The sequence below is a fragment of the Dermacentor andersoni genome, chromosome 3, assembly GCF_023375885.2.
Source record: "Dermacentor andersoni chromosome 3, qqDerAnde1_hic_scaffold, whole genome shotgun sequence".
Classification (NCBI taxonomy): domain Eukaryota; kingdom Metazoa; phylum Arthropoda; class Arachnida; order Ixodida; family Ixodidae; genus Dermacentor; species Dermacentor andersoni.
Window position 1 is genome coordinate 231,803,608 of NC_092816.1, and position 22,515 is coordinate 231,826,122.

At 46.3% G+C, this 22,515-nt stretch overlaps 1 protein-coding gene across 4 annotated transcripts in view; it reads left to right on the forward strand.

The window, feature by feature from the left end:
* Ube4B (Ubiquitination factor E4B) overlaps positions 1-22,515 on the forward strand; it is a 438,127-nt gene that overhangs the window by 152,064 nt on the left and 263,548 nt on the right. For all 4 annotated transcript variants that reach the window (XM_055072695.2, XM_055072686.2, XM_055072679.2 and 1 more), the window contains one exon: positions 11,583-11,697. In XM_055072695.2, the coding sequence (XP_054928670.2) occupies positions 11,583-11,697 (115 nt within the window). The remainder of the gene's footprint in view (positions 1-11,582; positions 11,698-22,515) is intronic.

Genomic DNA, 22,515 nt, shown 5'->3' on the forward strand with positions numbered 1-22,515 from the left:
AGAAGACAGAGTTGGCAGAAGTTTTTATTGGGTATCAACTCGTATACAGATGAGGCCAAAGTCTGGAACAGGGTTAATAGGATAAGAGGGCGACAAACATACTCCCTCCCTTTGGTAAACACACAAGGCGATGCCCTGCAAGACCAGGCAGATTCACCTGGGGAGCACTTTGAGCATGTGTCGAGCTCAATCCATTATTCCCAATCCTTTCTCGAATATAAGCAAATAGAAAAATGTAAGCCAATCATACGAAAATCCAGACAGAATGAACCCTATAACCGGCCTTTCAGTATTGCCGAGGTGAGCGCTGCCTCGAACACATGCAAAAGCACTGCACCGGGACCTGACAGAGTCATGTATGACATGATGAGAAACTTACATACTGACACACAAGTTACAACACTCACACTTTTCAACACTATTTGGGCTGCGGGATACCTCCCATCTACATGGAAAAAAGCGATTGTGGTTCCTGTTCTGAAGCAGGGAAAAGACCCTTCCTTGGCAGCAAGTTATCGTCCGATAGCTCTTACAAATTGTCTGTGTAAGCTTTTTCAAAAAATGATTAATCGCAGACTCGTACATTTCCTTGAACTCAAGAATATGCTCGATCTCTATCAGTGTGGCTTCAGACAAGGGCGGTCGACAACCGATCATCTTGTGCGCATTGAAGGATACATCTGCGATGCATTTGTACACAAACAGTATTTCCTCTCGATATTCCTCGATATGGAGAACGCATATGACGCAACATGGCGTTACGGGATCTTGCGAGACTTGTCGGGAATGGGCATCCGTGGAAATATGTTGAAAATAATTGAAGGCTATTTGTCCAATCGTACCTTCCGTGTAAAAGTCAGTAATGCACTGTCACATCCTTTTACGCAGGAAACTGGTGTACCCCAGTGAGGCGTGCTCAGCTGCACTCTCTTTATTGTTAAGATGAACACACTACGTGCTTCACTGCTACCAGCCATTTTTTATTTCGTATACGTAGACGATATACAAATAGGCTTCAAACCCTGCAACCTCAAAGTATGCGAAAGACAGGTGCAGCAGGGCTTAAACAAGGTGTCAAAATGGGCAGACCAAAATAGATTTAAAGTGAACGCGCACAAAAGTTCTTGTGTTCTCTTCACAAGAAAGAAAGGCCTGGTACCCGATCCCTGTGTAGAACTGGGTGGACAACAAATTCCCTTCAACAAAGAGCACAAATTTCTAGGTGTTATTCTCGACTCCAGGCTCACTTTCATTTCACACATCAAATGTCTTTAAAAAAAATGTCTAAAAACCATGAACTTATTCAAAGTTCTATCCCACACTACATGGGGTAGCGACAGGAGGTGCCTGTTGAATCTTTACAGGACCCTAGTTCGATCACGACTTGACTATGGGGCCACCACTCTGCCGCACCGAGCGCACTAAAGATGTTAGACCCCGTTTATCATCTGGGTATCTGCCTGGCCACTGGCGCATTTACAACAAGCCCCGTTGAAAGTCTATATGCAGAGTGAGACGAGTGGTCACTACATTTTCAGAGAATGTACATCAGCTTTACCTATTTTCTCAATGTGCGCTCCAATAAAGAACATCCGTGTTTCAAAACTGCTAACGACTTGACGTGTGAAACACTTTTTCATAATAAACCCTCTATGAGACTTCCTTCCTCACTGCGTGCAAGAGAACTTAGCACGAAAATGGATGTCCCTGTTCTCAAACATCGCCTAATGCCTCCAGCTAAGCTTTTACCGCCGTGGGAGTGGCAGGTGATAGACTGTGACGTATCCTTTGTAGAGGTCGCAAAGCACGCACCTGACCTCGAAATCGCTATGCATTTCCGTGAACTTCAATCAAAGTACAGCTGCTCCGAATTCTACACAGACGCGTCAAAATCACATACTGGTGTATCTTATGCTGCTGTTGGTCCCTCTCTTTCTAAATCTGACTTATTGAACCCGCAAACAAGTATCTTCACTGCAGAAGCCTATGCAGTACTGCCTGCAGTAAAACATATACAGAAATTAAAACTCGGCAGAGCAATTGTATACACAGACTCGCTAAGTCTCGTAAACGCGTCAATTTCATTACAAAAGCTTAATGATCCTGTTTTCATTAAGCTTTACTCCCTCTTATGCAGTATTTATCTATCACATATATATGTAGTAATATGCTGGGTACCTGGCCATAGAGGTATCGAGGGTAATGTACTGGCTGATAAAATGACCACATCACTCGCATCACTAAACACTTTTCCTACAGCTGCTGTCCCTGTCACAGATCTGAAGCCTTTCTTGCGTAAGAAACTGCGACAACACTGGCAACGCATCTGGAACACAGAAATAAACAATAAACTGCACGTTATAAAGCCACAGTTAGGTTTTTGGCCCTCCCCAACAAAATCACGGCGAACAGATGTCCTACTCTGCTGCCTCAGAATAGGGCACACATTTGGTACACACAATTTTCTGCTTACTGGAAATGAACCGCCAACCTGTGGTCGATGTGGTGAGAGGCTGATCGTCCTCCACGTCCTCTTGGAGTGTCACAAAGCCGAATCTGAAAGAAAGAAACATTTTCCTCTTGCATATCATTATTGCGTACCTCTTCACCCAGCTATGTTTCTTGGTAAGGAAACATTTTTCAACACCAAAGTAGTCCTCAATTTTTTAAATGAGGTTGTCCTACATGTTATGAGCCCAATAAATTCGTAGCGCATCCTCTTTCCAGAGGATGCCGTTGTGATAGTTGTTTTATATAGCACATGCCTCCAGGCCCTTGTGTCTCAAGGGCTCTAACGAGGCCATGGTGCTCTAGGGAATTTTAGAAACTTATGCATTTTTTTATCTCGTATCATTATTTTGAAATGCACCTTAATGCTCATACTACACGTCATTTGTCATCGCCATAATTTTATTACACATACATTTTACACACTTTACAGTGACTATATTTTAGGCCCCTTTACAGCCACGTCCCATCAACTTCATAGAACCCATAACTCCACTGCGAAATCACTAACACTTGCATGGTGCTCTTTGGCCATACCTGGCCCTTGCGCGAATAAAAACCACACATTCATTCATCCCTATGCATTTTTCATGCAACCAGGTTTTAGCAATTATCAGTTCTAACAGTGGAATTTTCCTTGCACTTGAATATTGTTATAAGGGCAAAAATTTACAGCCACTGCGAGTGCGTACGCATTCAACTTTGTACAAGGACTTGCACAGAGCTGGTAAACCCCACAGCAGGCTAGAGACACCAGTACTTGGTGCTGGTTCCCGGCCTGTGTTTATGCTGTTTTCTTTGCACCTCATTAGGAACTCGAAGCGATCAAAACTTTTCATTTCAAATACATCACTGTACTCGCTCATGCACCAACGTTCGGACCGGTGAAATTGGTTTTTAAACATTTAATCAATCTTTTATGCACCCTACATGCGTGAGCTTATGGCGGCTGAACTTGACTTTATGCTTCTGTAACATGATTGAGAACTCTGCATGCCTCTGTGAGGAGCGGTAGCTGCATTGATGGCAAAGAATTCAATGAAGCACTAGATTGTAATGCCAGAAAAATCATGTGGCCGTCATTCAAATAGGACCTTTAAAACAACCATGCGAATCTGGTACACAAATGGTACAGTGTGTGTTCCAGCGTGTAGATGGGTTTTCGAAGATACTTTGCATTTTTTCCATACCCAATGATAAAGCTGCGCTGCGCTTCTTCCTAAAGCAGAAGCTTTTTCCATTGGTAATAATACACATGTGAATGCTATACAGTAGAACTTAATTCATACGTTTTGGACAATATAGCAAGACGCGCGAAGGAGACTGTTTATACGCGCGAAGGAGACCGTTTATAACCCTTACGGATGAAGGGGACCGTTTACTTTAAGTCGCGAACGTGAGCACAAGAGCGGCCAGCTGGTTGATCAACTCTGCGTCATTCTCTTCTTCCTTCCCCCACTCGGGACCGCAAGCACGTTCACCGTTCTTTGTTTTCTTTATGCGTAACATTCCTCTCGTCACATACGAAGCCCGCTGGGCGAGTCAATCCATTTGTCGTGACGTGAACAATTTCAAGCGGGTGACATGGACCACTTGTGTCTTGGCAGCTCTTCTACCACTCGCCGTGAGGCAGGCTATGTTATACGTGACTTCCGTGAGTCTGTTAATAATAACATACGGTCCATCGTAGGTGGCCAAAAGCTTTTGGCATAACCCGCGTTTCCGTACTGGAGTCCACAGCCAGACTAAATCACCAGGGCGATAGGTTACCTGACGGTGGCGAATGTCGTAGCGTGCTTTTGATCTGTCCTGTGATGCCAAAGTGCTCAAATGAGCAATACGACGAGCTTCTTCGGCAAGGCAGAGAGTCTCGGCGACAGTGAGATTTTCGTGACTACTGAAAGGGAAAACAGTGTCGATTGTGTACCGGGGTGGCCGTGCGTACAGCAGGAAGAAAGTGCTATAGCCAGTAGTCTCGTGCTTGGCGGTGTTGAACGCGTACGTGATAAAAGGCAGTACGTCATCCCAGTTCTTGTGGTCGGATGAAACATACATAGATAGCATGTTTACAATTGTTCGGTTGGTACGCTCTGTAAGCCCATTCGTTTGTGGATGGTATGGTGTCGAGTGACGCAAGTGGGAATCACACAAACAAAGCAGCTGCTCTACGACGTCCGCTGTGAATTGTCGTCCACGGTCGCTGATGATCACGCGAGGCGGACCATGTCGCAGGATCACATATTGCAGCAGGAATGTTGAAACGTCAGTGGCAGTTGCGGAGGGCACGGCTGCCGTCTCGCAGTAGTGTGTGAGGTAGTCGACGCAAACAACTATACAACGGTTTCCCTTGGCTGATCTTGGAAATGGGCCTACGAAGTCGATGCCCACTTGTTGGAAAGGCGTGCTTGGAGGCGGGATCGGCTGCAGGAGACCGGCTAGAGCAGTAGATGGCCGTTTGTGGCGCTGACACTGCATGCAGCTGGCCACATACGTCTCAACAGACTGTCGCATTCCAGGCCAATAAAAGCGTTCCTGAATCTGGTAGAGCGACCTCGCCGAACCTAGATGGCGAGACGTAGGGTCGTCGTGCGTAGCACTCAGAATCGCTGTGCGAAGGCTCCCCGGTACCACTAGGAGAAAATATGCGCCAGTGCTCGAAAAGTTCTTATACAGGAGTCCATCACGGACACAGAAATGGTTTGCTGTCGTCGGGGCGGTCGTAGCGGTGAAGAGCGGTGTTAATGTATCGTCTTTTTGCTGTTCGGTTTTGAAGCAGTTGAAGTCTGGAAAACGCAGCGACACAGAAGCCACGAGGTGATCGAAGTCGTCGGCGTCACAGTCCGTAGTGCTAAGTGGCATACGCGAGAGGCAGTCCGCATCAGCGTGTCGTCGACCGCTCTTATAAGAGACGGTGAAGCTGTATTCTTGCAGTCGGAACGCCCAGTGCGCAAGGCGGCCACAAGGGTCACGAAGATTCACAAGCCAACACAATGAGTGGTGGTCGGTGACCACAGTAAAGGGGCGTCCATATAGGTAAGAACGAAACCGCTTAACCGCAAATATTACCGCGAGGCATTCTTGTTCCGTGACAGTGTAATTCTGCTCGGGCCTACTTAATGAGCGGCTGGCATATGCGATCACGTGTTCGCGATCACCGTAGCGTTGAACTAGGACGGCACCAATACCTATGCCACTGGCATCCGTATGGAGTTCCGTCGGAGCTGAAGGACTGAAGTGCTGAAGAAGCGGTCGTGACGTCAGCAGAAACTTCAACTGACCAAAAGAAGAGTCGTACTCTGGAGTCCACTCAAAGGGGGTGTCCTTTCGTAGCAGGCATGTCAGCGGATACGCGCCGTCGGCGAATTTAGGAATAAATCGGAGGAAATAGGAACAAAGCCCCAGAAAACTACGGAGCTCCTTACAGAGCGCAGTGCACTGAACGCTTCAACGGCTGCTGTTTTCTGGGGATCAGGGCGGATGCCATCCTTGTCGATGAGGTGCCCAAGCACAAGGGTTTGGCGGTCTCCGAAGTGGCATTACAAGACCACCGTTTCTGATGCAGTTCAGGACAATATCCAGACGCGAGTTGTGTTCGCTGAAGGTGCGGCCAAAGGCGACGTTGTCGAGGTAGCACATGCAGATGTTCCACTTCAAGCCGCGCAAACCAGTGTCCATAAATCTCTCGAAAGTTTCCGGAGCGTTGCACAATCCGAATGGCGGGACAGTTCGAAGAACCCGTCAGGGGTTACAAAGGCAGTCTTCTCCTTGTCGTCAGGATGCATTGGAATTTGCCAATAGCCGGATCGTAAATCTACTGAGGAAAAGTAAGAGGTGGAATGAAGGCAGTCTATTGCGTCATCAATACGTGGGAGTGGGTACACGTCCTTTTTTGTTACAGCATTCAAACGGCGATAGTCGACGCAAAATCTCCAAGATCCATCTTTTTTTTTAACAAGAATCACTGGAGCTGCCCACGGACTCGCTGACTCTTGTACGACTCCCTTTTTCATCATTTCGTGCACTTGTTCGTTGATAATCTAGCGCTCTGATGGTGAAACACGATATGGCTTTTGTCTAATCGGATTTGCCGAACCCATGTTGATGGTATGGCGCGTTCGAGACGCAGGGATTGCAGGTATTTTGTCCTTCTGCGCAAAGTCGAATACCGAAACATGCTTCGAAAGCACACCCACTAACGTTCGGCGTTCACTCTTGCTGAGCGATTTATTTACCATTGACAAAAGGGCTGTTTCCGAACTGTGGCTATCAGGTTCTACCGGCACATCTGTAAGTTCAGCCACTGATAAGGACGCGTGTTCCCTGGCGAAGGCTAATTTCATGCCGTCTGATAGTATAACGGGCTCCTTAGAACAGTTTACGGTCCATAAGCCAGTGCGTCCGCCTTTGATCGACACCACACAATGTGGCACCAACACATTCTTCTTCATACAGTTAAAGTGCATCGGTTCTACGGTAGCTTCGAAGCTGTTGGATTCGGCGCCGCAACAGATAACGGGAACGCAAACGGTAGATGATGCAGGTATGACCGTATCACCACAAACACACAGTGTAGTTTCGCGATCTACAGGGTTCTCCAGGAGTCCTGATGGAATCCTACCACTTAAGAATACTTTTCCTGTGCGGCAGTCGACAGTAGCACCACACTCCTGCAAGAAGTCCATGCCGAGAGCAACATCATGGGTTGACCGAGGAATAATTACATACTCTGTCGCAATAACATGGCCTCCCAAAAACACGTCAGCACTACGCACCCCAATAGGTCGCAACAGCTCGCCACTCACTCCACAGAACTTTGAATCTTTGTCCCATTTAAACAAAACCTTTGGCCTTAACACGTGTTTAAACGAGACACTCATGACCGAAATTGTTGCGCCTGTGTCCACCAGAGCCATCGCAGGGACATTATCTACAAGCACGCGCACTTTGTTTTTCAACATCAACACAGGAGGTATTTCTGTCAGTAGGACAAGCAGTCCTACTGACAGAAATACTGACGTCTCCAGCGACCTCACCTCCATCGGCCGCGCTAGCTAGTTTTCCGATGACGAAGGGGACGCGGTGCGACGCAGCGGTGAGGGAGAGCGGGGAGCACGACGTTGCGGTGGGGGTGTCAAACTCCTGTCAGATGCCGGGGAGCGATTCCGGGAGCTGCTCGGCCAATACTCGTCGCCAGATGATACGTGTTCTGGCCACGGGGCACCGTGGGGCCGTTCGGAGGGCCGAGAAAACTCTGACGGCTGGCCATACCACGTGGTCATACGCTGGTTGCAAAACCGTGATATATGACCCTGGACACCGCAGGAATAACACACCGGGAGAGGTCGAAACCTTGGTTGTTCGTCGATGAAGCAGATATTATCATTTGGCCGCGTGTAGTGGGTTGGTTCGTGGTATGTGTCACGACGATACGTCGGGCATCGAGAAGGCGTGCGCTGAGCGCGTTGGTCATAGTGCGGAGTCGGTGGGCGTGTTGTTATCCTCGACAGTGGGGCTGCGCTGTACTCTACGGCCGGTGCGGTAACCATCGGTTGCCAAGGGGCCGAATCTGGAGCCGTCATAGCCTCACGTGACGTGTACACGCCATGGTGGTCAACAGTTGAATGCAACAACTCTTCGCGGCGGGAAAGTTCCTCGCGGACAATCTGTCGGATGGTGGAAGGAAGGTCGAGGCAAGGACTCGTGTCCACACTGGCAACCGTCGTAACGTTTGCCAACCGACCAAACTTTGGCGCAATTCGATGCATCTTGAGCGTTTAAAAAGTTCTGCAGTGCCGAATGACGTCGGACACAGAACTGAGGCTCTCCTTTCCAATTAGAAAATTGTACACATCCTCAGCCACTCCTTTCAGCAAATGTCCAACTTTATCTTCTTCCGACATGCGGGCACTGACCACCTTGCACAGCTTTAACACTTCTTCGATATATGTTGTGCACGTCTCACCTGGTAGCTGCGCCCGTTGCGACAGTGTCTGCTTCGCACGCTTCATTTTGGTGACTGAGTCCCCAAAACACGCCTTTAACTCGTCAACAAAATGTTCCCACGTCGTAAGCGCGTCCTTATGGTTCTCTTACCACACGAGGGCAGTATCGGTCAGGGAGAACATCACATTGGTGAGCTGAGCGCTTGCATCCCACCCGTTAGATTTGCTCACTCGTTTGTAGTGGACGAGCCACTTGTCGGCATCTTCCCCCGCTTTGCCTCCGAAGGTGGGTGGAACTCGATAGTATGGCAGTGGACTGCTAGGCACTGCCCTCGGAGTGGCTCCTTCTTCTTGCATGCCGAAGACGGTCACGGCTGATGGTGGGAGGCCGGCAAGTCGATGGCTTCGACGAAGCTGCGGCAGCGACGGTTCCGTTGTTGTGAGCGGTACCCCGCACCTCCACCACTTTGTTAGGCCCGAAGGAGAACGTTTATAACCCTTACGGATGAAGGGGACCGTTTACTTTAAGTCTCGAAGGTGAGCACAAGAGCGGCCAGCTGGTTGATCAACTCAGCGTCGTTCTCTTCTTCCTTCCCCCACTCGGGACCGCAAGCACGTTCACCGTTCTTCATTTTCTTCATGCGTAACAATATGTACCAACCAGGAAAACATGATCAGAACTCACTAAAAAATTTGCCGGACTCAACTGTAGTTGACATCTACGTAATGCGAAGTGTTGCGTGAGTCATTGCAGTTTCAGGTGCTGACATGCACTGAATTAGTATTCGGTATTTTTTGGGGTCCGAGAGGCCCATCATTTTTGTGGGTTTGGCAAGCTTGCATTCAGAATCCCTACATTTGGCCTCAATCAGCAGCTTCTTTGGGTGGAGCATTTTGGTGAAAAATTGTGACATGCCCACTCGTAGAGAATTGTTGCAACTTCAGAAGCTGATGCACATTGAGCTTGTGTAGCTCGAGTGACCTGGTACACACGTTATTTTAGGACGGCAATGGGAAGCCAAAACGAAAGGTAGCTGGTAGCACTCACACTCACTCACTCACTCACTCACTCACTCACTCACTCACTCACTCACTCACTCACTCACTCACTCACTCTCACTCACTCACTCACTCACTCACTCTCACTCACTCACTCACTCACTCACTCTCACTCACTCACTCACTCACTCACTCACTCACTCACTCACTCACTCACTCACTCACTCACTCACTCACTCACTCACTCACTCACTCACTCACTCCTGCTGCCTGAGCAGGAAACTGCAATATGTATTGGTTATCATCTATAATTGTGTGTTATGCACTTTTATATGCACACTCACTGTGAAACAGATGGGTTAAGGTACTTACTGCAATGGGTTAGTGGTGATAGCTATAATTGATGACGTGCAACAATGCGCAAGGAGATTTGTTGGTACCAGAATATGGGCATGGCAGCGTTCTCGCATGACATGGACGGGCGGTTACTGACGGGGGGGATGCTGCTGTAAACGGTCACTGCTCTCTTCGTGTGTTCCTCGCACCTGTTGTTTTCATGGGATCTAGCAGCCAGAAAATGTACCATACGATTGCGGTTTGGCGATGTACTGAACATTGGTGCTGAAAGATTGTTTTCCGGCAGCGGACTAACCCCTAAAGGAGAAACGTAGCTGCGTTGGATAATTCTTTGCATTCTTGGTCACAAATGTTGGCACCAGGAAATTGTACAAAACAGAGTCATATGTACGAGGTTCTACCGTAATATGTCCAGAATTATTTGCGATTACTTTCATTGTTCTTGTGGTAACTAGTACTTTGGCTCAAAAATCAAATACAGTCAACAACCGATTTTTCGGACCCTCTAGGGAACGTAAGAACGTCCGAAAATTCAGGCAGTCCGAAAAAATGAATGCATGCAAAAAAACTCACCTTTTTTCTTTTTTTCTCGGATCTAGAGGTAAAGGGCGAAGTACCAAGCTTCCGAAACCCTGCCAAAGCATCAGTGAAGTGGCTATAAAAAGAGGCGTTCAAAAACTCTGTATGCAGCCGACTGCTGGTTTATTATGTACATGTGCATCGTCGGGCAGCCGGTGTTATTGCTGTAGTGGCTTGAAGAACTTGTTGATTGTTGTTTGGATAGTTTTTCGGCCGCTTCCAAGATCTTGCCCTTGTTCTTGAGGAAATCCGAAGCGGTTTGCTTAGAAATGCCGAACTCCTTGCTCACGTCAGCCTGCGACCGGCCGCTCACGACTTGCTTAATAATGGCGGCTTTCTTCTCCATCGTTAGTCAACAGTACTTCTTTCCGCGCTTCGATCCTCAAGTTGCGAACAGTGGAGTTCGCTGACGAGCGTCGAAGCACCTAGGCCTAGCGCCGCAGAGCATACTTGACACAACAGCACAACCACACACCACGCTAGCCAAAACGTGGCCTGCACAAACAAACGAAATGGCGCCGCTCCGGAAACTCCACCGAAGGCGGAAGTGCGGCAATGAACATAGCCAGCGTGGCAAGACCAAATCGGTGTGCGACGGCTAGATTCGGCTAGTTGTGGTTCAAAGCGATGATGTGCTTCAGCTGCAAGTCGATTTCCTTCGCAAGGGCGCTGCGCAAGGAGCCAAAGGACCTTTCGTTGCGTCAAAAAGTCTGGAAAAATGGACGGCGGGGGGTTTGAGCGTCGAAACTTCAGATGTCCTTATACATTGATGCAATGGGGCTCATGGCGGTGCCGCGAAGACGTCCGAAATATCAGGCATGTCCAAAAATTTTGGCATCCGAAAATTCAGTCGTTGACTGTAGTAGTTCTAAAGCTTTTTGCTTACCAATTGTATGCATTCCTGTTAATTCTGTGATTGAGGACCTGACAGGTAATGTGTACATTTTGAGAATTGGACATTTGTTAAGAAGTAGGAGAATGATGGTGGTTGTAAAGAAGCTGTGCCTATTCTGACAGGGATTTTGGCACCTGTGACAAGTGTTTCTTGATTTGTATGCTAGCATCGTACTTAAAAAATTATTACTATGGTGAGTGTTACATAAGCCAGCTTCTGCATGCTCTCAAATATAAACTTTGCTAAAGAATTGTAAAATTCTCCTTATTGCTTTTTTGCCTTGTTTCCCTGAAATGCTGCAGTGGCTCGTGGAAAGGCAGCCCTCTGCTAGGTCCCCTGCTAGAGCAGCGGCTGCCCAGTGGATTCCTCCGAGAGGTGCTGGACGTGGCTGCCGGTGACCACGCCTGCATGCGTCAGGTCATTATAACGCCTAATTCCAAGGGTTTATGAGTAGGTGTGAATGTGTGCACTTTGGGTTGTGCATAAGGTGTTGCCACTGCTGGCATTCCTGCTTCTTTGAGACAGATGGGTTTCACATGTGCTTAAGGGGCGTGCTCTGTTAAAGGGCTCACTGCACAAGAGATGACAGAAGGCATACAATATGTCCTTTAGGTAGAAGAGATTAGCTGTGTCAGTCGTGCTTCATGCTTATTCGGCTGTCGCCGACCACGTGCAATGGCCAAGTATATGTGTGGCTATGTACACAGAGCAAATATTTATTGCATGTCATCATGGTGGGGATTCATGAGCATCTAGGGTATGCAAACTTGTGTAGTATCTTGTTCTGATTTTTATTTGTTTTCCTCAATTTGGCATTGAGGGGCACAAGCTGGGCATCACAGTGTAGTAATGCAGTGCAGTGCTTGGTATGCGTTCATATTCCTGAATATGAAATAGTGATAATAGTTTGTGTGGCAGATGCATTAAAGCTCTCCTTTGCTGTCGTCTACTATTGTAGCCACCAGTATGCATTATTTAATGGCATCAAACTCTTAATAATTCAAACGTGTTTGGAAACACAGCAGTTGGTTTGGATTACCCTCCGAGCATGCCGAATGCTGCAAATGTGCGACACCAGATAGCAAAAGGGGTGCTGGCACCACCTGAAGTAAATCAGCAGAACCCACATCACCAGTGTCGCCACTGGCTATTTGTACATGCATGTGTGGGAATCATTCACCCCTCTTCATTATCGCGTTTACTGTATATACTCATGTATAAGCCGCCCCCGTGTATAGCCTGCACCCCCCAGTTTTGGAAGCGAAAATAAAAAAAAAGTGTCGATAACGGGCCTAGTTCCACAAAGTGCTACAAGATGGTGCCAGTTTTCCCACTTACCGCATTCCATTATCATCATCATTGCATGTCGACCTAACAGGTGCTAACAGGCCGAGTGAAGGCTCTGCTGGCCGACTGCCGAATGGACTTGGCCGTGATTCCTGATGGCTTTACAAGTCTGCTGCAACCGCTCGATGTTTGCATAAACTGGCCGTTCAAGATGGAATTTCGGCAGTGCTACACCGAGTGGATGGATTCCGAGTGATGAACCAATCTGGCCCATAGATAACCGTCAGTGTGGGTGTAAGGACAGAGTGGATGGCTGCGGTCAACCACGAAACAATTCCGACAGGGCGACTGAAGTGAGCGTCTCTTCAGCAAGTGTGTGGTTGGATTCTGAATGCATGGCATCTGTGTCAATGGACACCATCGCAAAGAGCTTTAGAATCACGAGGATAACAAATGCCAAGGACGGCATGAGAGGACGAGCAGCTTTGGGAGCACGCCGATGAGGCAAGCTCGTCCAACAGTGGTGAGAGTGCCAATGAGCTGAGCTCGTCCGAGAGTCATTAGCTTGAAAGTGGCAATAAAGAGTAAAATAAAATGTTCATATCTGTCACCAGTTTTTGATTATCTGACACAGTACTTGCAGTGGCACTACAGTGTATTAGTGTGTAGCTATAGACCTGATTGATGTATAACCTGCACCTTAGAAAATTTGATGAAAGGAAGTGTGGCTTATACACGAGTATATATCGTACCACCGCTGCTACACCCCACACATGACACCACGTTGTCAATGTTCCATTGTCGATCGGGGTGCACATATGTCCTTTGAAACCCTTGAAATTGATAAGTAGGTTTCCGAGGCCCCTGAATGTCCTTGAATTCTTTTTTTCCCTTAAAAACCCTTGAATTTCTGGAGTAATGCAGTCTAAGATTGTTTATGGTACCGGGCAAACTTCTCATTTTAGAAATAACCGTACAGTTGAATCCATTTATAATACCAGTTTTAACAATATATTGGATGTAACAATGTGCAGTCGCCACATCATAAACTTCTCTGTGGTTTCTATGGTAAAATAAACCGTTTACTGTGGTGTTTCCTTGCCTTTTTATTGGTTGTAACAATGAAATACAGTGAACTCTTGATATAACGAATTTCAGGGGATCGTGGTAAATGGTTCGTTATTCTGGAAAGTTGTAGCGAAAGCCTCAAAATGAATCATTCTGCCCATTAACCCATCAGTTCATAAGTTGTCACCATATGAGCTATCCACGAAAATGTTGCTGTTGGTTCTTGGCCCAGGCTGTTGCTATTTGCCATAGATTCCGCCGCCACGCACCACCGAAGTACCGTGTAATAACAGTGACGCGCAAAACAGACACTGACTCTGAGAAAACTACAGACAAAAAGGAAACTCCATGTTGCCTCCAAAGCAGAATGTTTTTTGATGTTTGTTTTTCACATTCCTGGCCATAAACCCTGCAACTGTCTTACTTGAGGTGGACACCAGAACTATTCCAAAGCCAAGCAGGCGTAAATGTTTCCGCCCAGAAAGTGCAGAGCACCCATGTGGCAACCCCACGACTATGGAGGTTACATTTCTCCGTGTGTTTCACAGCTGCAGAAAGATGCGTGAAAGAGGCGTGCGCAGAAAGAAGGGCGAAAAAAGGAAGAGATGTGCCTCCATTGCTAATCGACACTTGTCTGGGCAGAGCATGCGCTCACAATATCTGATACATCGCCTCTGCAATAGGAAAAAGAAAAGAACATTCTTGCCCACGTTTTTCTTTTTCTCGGGTGTCGTCTGAGGCTTTCCAAACGAATGTGCTTTTTGCGCCTTGTCGTCTGCTAGCCTACTAACTTGGGAGCCTTGAGCTAGTGTTCAAACAGTCCTGCGCGTGACATTTGCCACTTGAAGACCTTTTCAGAACGAATGGCTCGTCTGACTGTTTAGCTGACACACTTTTACCTTGCCTCGGAATGAAAAGTGCAAGTCAAGAGTGAAAGTGTTTTGCGGTAGTGCCTGACCCGATGCACGCCTTCTCGCCTTGCCAGTCCCGCTGCACTGCTGAGCTGCACTGTCGGAATATCAGTCCATGCGGGGCCTTCGGGCACACTGCGTGGTTGTAGAGCGCTGGGTGTGTTGTCTGCCATCCTTAGGGTTGGCTGGTAAGGAAAAGGCGTGCGCAAAAGAACCTGTGTGTGCACTCAGGCCACAGCTGTTTCCCTTGTGACATGACACTGTCAGATTCATGTGATCGTCATGTTGCTTTAGAGTTTTTTTTTTTTTCAGAACTTGTAGAGTGATTATCATGGGCGATTGGCCTTTCAAAGGGCTGCCCTGCTTTCCAACGCGCCGATGCTGCATGCCAGCATGCTTTTTTTTCCCCTCATGCACCATCTTAAGTTTTCAGAGCCCTTGCGCCGTAGTGCCTGCTTTCTGTGCCTTGTCATCTGGTAGCCTCCTGTCTTGGCTGCTGGGACTGGATAAACAAATATAAGCATCCACTGAATTTGGAACATATTAGTTCGTAGTTAACATGATGTGGAAATCTTATAACGATCGTTATTCTGAAAAGTTTGGTATTCTGAAGTTCGTAGTACCGAATTATTTTTACATTGAAACTATAAGAAGTTAGCGGGGGATTTCTGAAAAGTTTGTTAATCTGGGGTTTATAGTTACAAGATTTCACTTTATTACTACTAGGTATGCGTGCCAAAGGAGAAAAAAAAAAGCCTGACAATTCTTGCATGAAAAAAGTTTGCCAGAACCCATCTCACAACTACTGTAGATGGCAGTGCGTTTAGCATTGAATCAATACACAGTTTAGCCCACTTATAACAATCTATCACTTATAACAACCACATTTCAGTGCATTTACGATTTACCGACCCTGTCTATTGAAACTGCTTCCACATATAGCTAATGTTTTTTAAGATCACCATACTGTTACAATGAATGCTTTGAAACCAGTCACAATAAAAAGAGGGCATACACGAAGTGTCAAAGCATGGAAGCGCAACCAGACTGGGTGCACAGCAGCGTACCCCCCCACCCTCCACTTTCCCGCTCGATCCAGTCGAACCGTGACGGCCGCGCGGCCTTCGAGAGGAGCGAGCTGCTGTGCAAAAAGGGGGGGGGGGGGGGGAGTGTCTCGAGCACATTTTTGGTTCTTGCTGCGTACAAAAATAAAGGCATGTGCATCAATAAAAGAGCAGTAGCACACTTCTGCTTGCTGAGTTATTAGCGAAGCAATATAAAGCGGCCTCTGCTGGAGGCGCCACTTACGTAGCGGTCTCCGGCGCGCTGTTTGAATGCAACGTTACTGGAGTAGATTAGGTTAGGTTAGCTTATAAAGTTGATTTGAAGTTTTTGCTGTGTCGTACTACATGCTTGCTGCACTCCTTTCTGCCCCTTTAGACACCAAAATGAATCGACAAAATAAAAGAGTGATTGTTGCGTTTTTGATAAGGATGTATATAAAGTTGTTTTTTTTTTTTTTTTTTGCAATGGGTCAGTTCACGATGAGTGATGGGCGTATGGTAACCATTTTAGAATCTGTGCATCATACGATACTCACCAGATGGCCTCTTGTCTGAGACGTTTACGTTTGAAACATGGAAACACATTTATTCATTTATGTTACACATTGAAAGCATGTTGATTGTCATAATTAGGAAATAAAATTATGTGACTGTAGCGCTGACATGCTGGTTACATACCAGCAATAATGCCTTATACAAGGTTGATCCGCATCATTCTTCACTTTGGGCACTTCTGGTCAGCACTTCCTTGCTAGCTGAGCACTGTTCACTTAAGGTGTGTTTCCTAAAGAGAAAGTCACAATAATTATGCGGCAGCTTGGTGAAATTTTTCCTTGCATTGTGATGTGGCTGCCAAATGTAAACAACACTTGTCAAGCATTTCAATCAATCAATCTATTTATTTAGCATCCATTACAGCATCTGCACATAACAACACATAACAAATGCGAGGGCAAGAACAAAAGGCTGTAAGTAACAGCTTGACACAGTTCTTGCCCCTGTCCTTGGCAGCCCAAAACAAAAACACACATATAAATACATTGCGTAAGTACACATGTCTTAGTTCGCATATTCACCCCTTTCGCATAACTATAATAAGTACAAAACCAGAATATTATTTATTTATTTATTTATTTATTTATTGAACATACCTTACAGGCCCCTTGACAGGGCATTGAGTAAGGGGGGTAATAAAAAAGTACAAAGTAACTTGTCGGTGTACAACGTACGGCTCAAATTTGCAGTTTAACATAAAGGAGAGGAATCGATGATAATGTGGTATGGCGGCAAGTACAGTGCTCACGGAATGAAACGCGACACGGAGCATTTAGTAGAACCCTGCAGATGTGCAACGTACGCGAGAGCACCATGCCATGTCGCAAGGAATTCGGTCACCAAGCATGACGAAGGCTCCGATGTAGGTGTACGCGCCAAAATTACGTCGATGTGGCACGAACTGCAGCCGGTGGAAGCGAAAATATGTGCATTACTTAGCCCTAAATTGACGCGTTTCATTCCGTGAGCACTGTACATAGAGGAAACAGATACATCAGAAAATATGCGTCTATTACGAAATTCCCACATTTCTTAAACAAACGCCGCTGCCTCACATAAAAATATAAAAAATGTAATAAGTTTGCACAAAGAGGGCAGGAAAAATTTACAATTTCCTACAATGAAAAAATACATCAGTCTTTTCAGAAAATTAAATGCAGGTTTCATATACATTATGAGGATTGTCAATACATAACAAATGCTTATTTTATTTTGTTAGATACAATAACAACATAACTACGGAAGTGCACAAAAATGAAAAATGCAAAAGCCTATACAGTGGAATCTCGATGATACGAATCTCACGGGGTCACGAAAAATATTCGTATTGGCAGAAATTCGTATCATCGAATCAAATAAAACTAGCTAAATTAAAGAGTCAGAGGTGAACTCAGTCAGGCACACGTACTAAAAAGCATTTATTTCTTGAAGAAAAAGTCTCTAATGACCTTCTGCTTCTTTTTCTTTGTCAGGTCACTTAGCAGACTGTTCAAATCCATAAAAGCGCATGCACATGTCGTCGCTGACTTCATCCGTGGCCATAGCACGCCTCAGAACTTCGAGCGCGTGCAGCGCTTCAGCCGCCGGTGGTGGTCCTTTGCCGTCGCCCACATCCAACACAAAAAAACCGGCCCAAAGCACAGCAGCTACTCCGTCCATTGGCTCGTGGAAAAGCAGGAAAAGCACAAAAGCAACAAAAGCGCCACACCTTCAAACTCCACGCGCCCAGTTGCGGCCTCCGCGCTCACGTCTGCGCCTCCGCACCAAAAGAGGAAGGTAGAAATCGTGTAACTGCACGCTGTTCTCCTTCGCGGCCGTCGATGGGGCGGCGTTTATTAAGGCGAAAGCCTTTCATGCTCACGGCCGCATCTGTCCGTGCGCTGGAATTGTGCGAACTGTGGCCTCTCCTTTGCGCAGCGGCGCAACCTCCTCCCCCCCCCCCCCCTAGCAACAGGCACGCCAGTGGGAGCATAGCAACCATGTCGTTACACAGTAGCGGTAGAACGAGCGCGCGCGCGTCAGCGGTGGCAGCTGCATCACCGCTCTTTCGCCAGACGTCTCGTTGCAGTCGAGTGAACGAGACGCATGGCTCTGAAGCGGCCCAGTTATTCCGCGCCAAGCGGTTTGGGGAAGCTGCAGCGGACGCCAGATTCCCCCAACACCAAACGCCAGAAAAACAAGGAGCGAATGCGCATGCGACAACTGAACACCAGATGAGAAAGCAAGGGAGGTGGAATGGAAACGCCAACAGCGACTGATTAGATCGCCGAACACCAAAGTGAATGAATTGGAGCGCAGACGGCAACAGCGACTGGCTATTTCGCCGAACAGCAAAGCCAGGGAAGCGGAGCACAGAAGGCAGCAGCGTCTGGCTTTCGCCAAGCACACTTTAGAATTTCCAAAGTGTCTTCGGTAATTTTTGTATCAACCGACGCTGCTCGAAAATTTATTCGTAACAACCGTTCTCTAGCACGTTGCAAAGTAATGGGGCTCAGCAGGGACCACAGAAAAATTCGTATTAGCCATGATCGTATCATCGAGATTCCACTGTACCCCATGAATGTAAAACTCAGATTCAAAACAAAGCAAACTACAGGCAGTCAGTAATACTACCTTTTATACAAATAAACACATGTTACTTTTCCAACGGCAGGTGTTCAGTAATACAGTAAAAGCTCGTTAATTCACAATTTGTTGATTCGAAGTTTTGGATAATCCGAAGCAGCTGCCGAGGTCTGTCCAACAATGTATTGAAAGCAATATGTAACGCATCCTGCTTATTCATACCAAAATCTGCACTGCCAACGATAATTCGAATTCCACACCATCATGGATGTGGAGAGCGCTAGTGCGCGAGAGCACATTGGCGACACCGGCGACGCTGCATGGTTCGTGCAGCTTTGCTCTTTCCATCTGCGACCCTTTGTTTATTTCGTACTGGAGAGAGGCCTGTTTGCCCCTCGCCAGGCATGGCCAACGCCCCTGTTGCAGGTCGCTTCTCTCACTCTTCAAGATAAAAACACGGATGCAGCGCTGCATTTATTTTTTCTTATCTCATGTTACATTTTCGAGGCCTTGCTCTTTCTCTACAAGGTGCTCTGATGAGAAGCAGCACCAGGTAATGTCAGGAGCATGGCGGGCGTGACGTTTATTGGCGCTCGCAGTGCCAAAAAGCATAGCCTTTGAGATTCGTGGCTATTACTCAATGGAAAGCATCACTGACTACAACAGAGACAAACGTCGCAGCAGGTTGTTGTACGTTTTGCACATACATTTTAGAGTGCAGCTCTTGTTCCTGCGGTGAGCGTCGGTGGTGCAAAGGCACGTTTGTATGCCAACGTTCTCAGCGCGCATCACTTGCGAGCAGTCATGCTACGCCACTTGAGCTGCGCGAGTGAGGAAGGTGGAGCGGAAGTGCGCCCTCTCCTGTTGCGCACAAAGCACGAGGGTGAGGTGAGGTGAGGGAGGGATCTTCTCCGGCAGCTGCTGCTTATGGTGCTGCCGTGCTGGCACTGCATCTTGAAAATGATCTGCAACGTGGCCAAAGTGTGCACCCATGTGGGCCTTATCTTCAAAGCGATCTGCGATGTTTGCAGAGTGCGAGTAATGCCAGTAGCTTTGTATGTGCTGCGCTTTTGACGTTTCGTTTGCGTTGAAGATGTACGAAGGTCAATTGACTCACCGCTGCTGCTGCGATTCCTCACTGCAGCGCTTTTGAGCGAGTTTCCATGGTCATCGAGCGAGATGTGTTCATGTTTATCTGTTCGTGCGTGACACCGTGCATGTTAATTTAGTAAGCAAATATTTACAAGCTTATATGGCTGATAAAACTGCTGACCTTACTTCATATCGCTATCTGCTAATCTGCTATCGCAATCGATGCTTCGCCTTTCAGATGAAACTGGGACATTCTTTTTCTCCGCACCAAGCATTGTGGGTTGGTGCAGTCGGCGCGACGAACGCGCGGATGGAGCAAGAGCCATCTCGATGTCGGGCACATCGGACCGCGTTGGCCGCGTCCCATTACGTTGGCTGTGGCAGTGCTTCGGACTGTAGACGTTATTGTTTACGCCAACCCGATGTAGCGTGTGCGCTCACGCTATGTCGGACCATATATGCGCCTTAACCGAGCGATTTCTTTCTCCAACTTTCATTAGGTTGAATTTTGTATAATTCGAATTTTCATAGCATCCCCGCGGAATTCAAAGTAACTGCCTTTTACTGTATGCTGTTTTATCACACTCCTTGGAGATTTTTTTTATGTCAATGCCATGTTTTTCAATTTTATTGAGAAAGCTTGGTACACAATATGATGATCTACTGAACCCATAATTGCTATGTGAAAAAGGCGACAGCCATTTTGCTTTTTCTCTAATGTTATTTGTTTATTTATTTATTTATTTTTACAAGATACTCCTAAAGGCCCTCACGGCGGACGGTATCACATGGGGGGAGGGGTACAGGCAATTGACAAAAATAGATTACACCACAAATTCATTGGAAAAAGAAGTTAAGCACACGTCATGTGACATTAGAATATAAGTACCAAATACTGTCAATTCCAACAAGCACAAAGAAAAACAAAAGAAGCAATAACATGAACAGGGCAGTAGTAAAAAATTATATCAATTATACGTCTTCCAAACAACAGCATAAAATGAAATGAAACAGTTCAAACATGATATAATATATGCATCATGTTAAGCAGTAGTTAAGGCAGACAACAGATTGCAAAACTTATTGGGATAAGTGGCAGTAGCAACACTTGGAGGCAGAGCATTCCAGTCAGTTATGGTGCGTGGTATGAAAGAATGTGCGTAGTTAAATCTACGACATGACAAGCGCTGAACTTTAAACGGATGGTCGCGTTGGTCAAAGGTGAAAGAAGGCAAACTGGAAAAAGTCATTATGAAGTGTGTGATGATACAGCTTATGAAAAAGTGGTAGACGTGTAGCTTTTAAGTGGTGACCTAGTTCTTGCAGGCCTCTGTGTTTCTTTAATGTTGTGAGGCTGGTGTGACGTGAGTAATCAGAGCAAATAAAATGAATTGCGCCGTTTTGCAATGATTTAATGTTATTAATAATTCTGCTTGATGAGGGTCCCAAATAGCCAAAGCATATTCAATTTTAGGTCTAATTAGTGTACAGAACACGGCCTGTAATTGGAGGAGAGAAAAAGCAGTTTACAAGTTATGTTTTAGGAGACCTAATGACTGATTAGCGGATGCAAGAATAAGGTTAATATGACAGTTCCATGTTAGGTCTGAATAAACGTGAAGACCCAGGTACTTATGTTTACCAATTCGACTGTAGCATTATTTATGGTCATAATAAATACCTAGGAGGTACATTATAAAATATGAAGACACCAAATAAACAGACACACAAGAGAAGAGAACGGGACAGGGTGCCACTCGCAACTGTTTTATTTACAGAACGCAGGCACATATATACTGTCAGTCAACACATGTGCACAGGGCAAACATTTATTCACACATCTAATCAAACATTCATGACGCACCACGCTCAAGAAACCTCATCTCGGCCTTATATAATGATATCGAAGTATCGCTAACGCACAAGCTGCCTTTCTTGCCTATGTGATGGGCTTAAACCAGTTCCCTTGCTCTAGTATCTTTACTTCGGGCAAGAAGTAAAACAGTCTGTAAATAGAACAGTTGCGAGTAAAGGTGCCCTGTCCCATTCTCTTCTCTTGTGTGTGTCTGTTTATTTGGCGTCTTCATATTTTATTATGAACAGCTACCAACCAGCCTAACAAGAAGTGCTTTTAAATAGGAGGCAACTATGGGAGCAGTAAGGTTACACAACTAGAGAAATGTGCGATTGTTGCATCTGAAGTATTTTTGCCATGTTAGAGCAAGGTTAAGATTATAAAAATGTTGCAGGAGCAGCGCTCGAGTATAGGCATCATACTGGGCATTTGCTATATGGCGAACTGCTCCCTTCTGGAGCGCAGTCAACTTCTGTAGATTGGCTTTTGTAGTATTACTCCATACTAAGTGGCAACAAGTTAAGTGAGGGGCAAATAGGGTATTGTAAATCATTTCTTTAACATTACGTGGTGAAATGTATTGCAGTCAACAGAACACTCTGCAAGCTTTAGCTAAACGTGTAGCGATAAGGTCTACAGGATCATTCCAGGTCAGATGATCACTAAGAACAACTCCCAAGGTTTGGACATTTGATGCGGGTTCTATACTATCAGATCAAAGCTGTAATCTGCTCTTCATTGATATGTCATTGTGGCAGGGGGAAATGAATTGCTTTAGTTTTTGTAATATTCAATCTTAGCAAGTTAACTGGGCTTCATTCAGCTGAGCGCTTCGCTG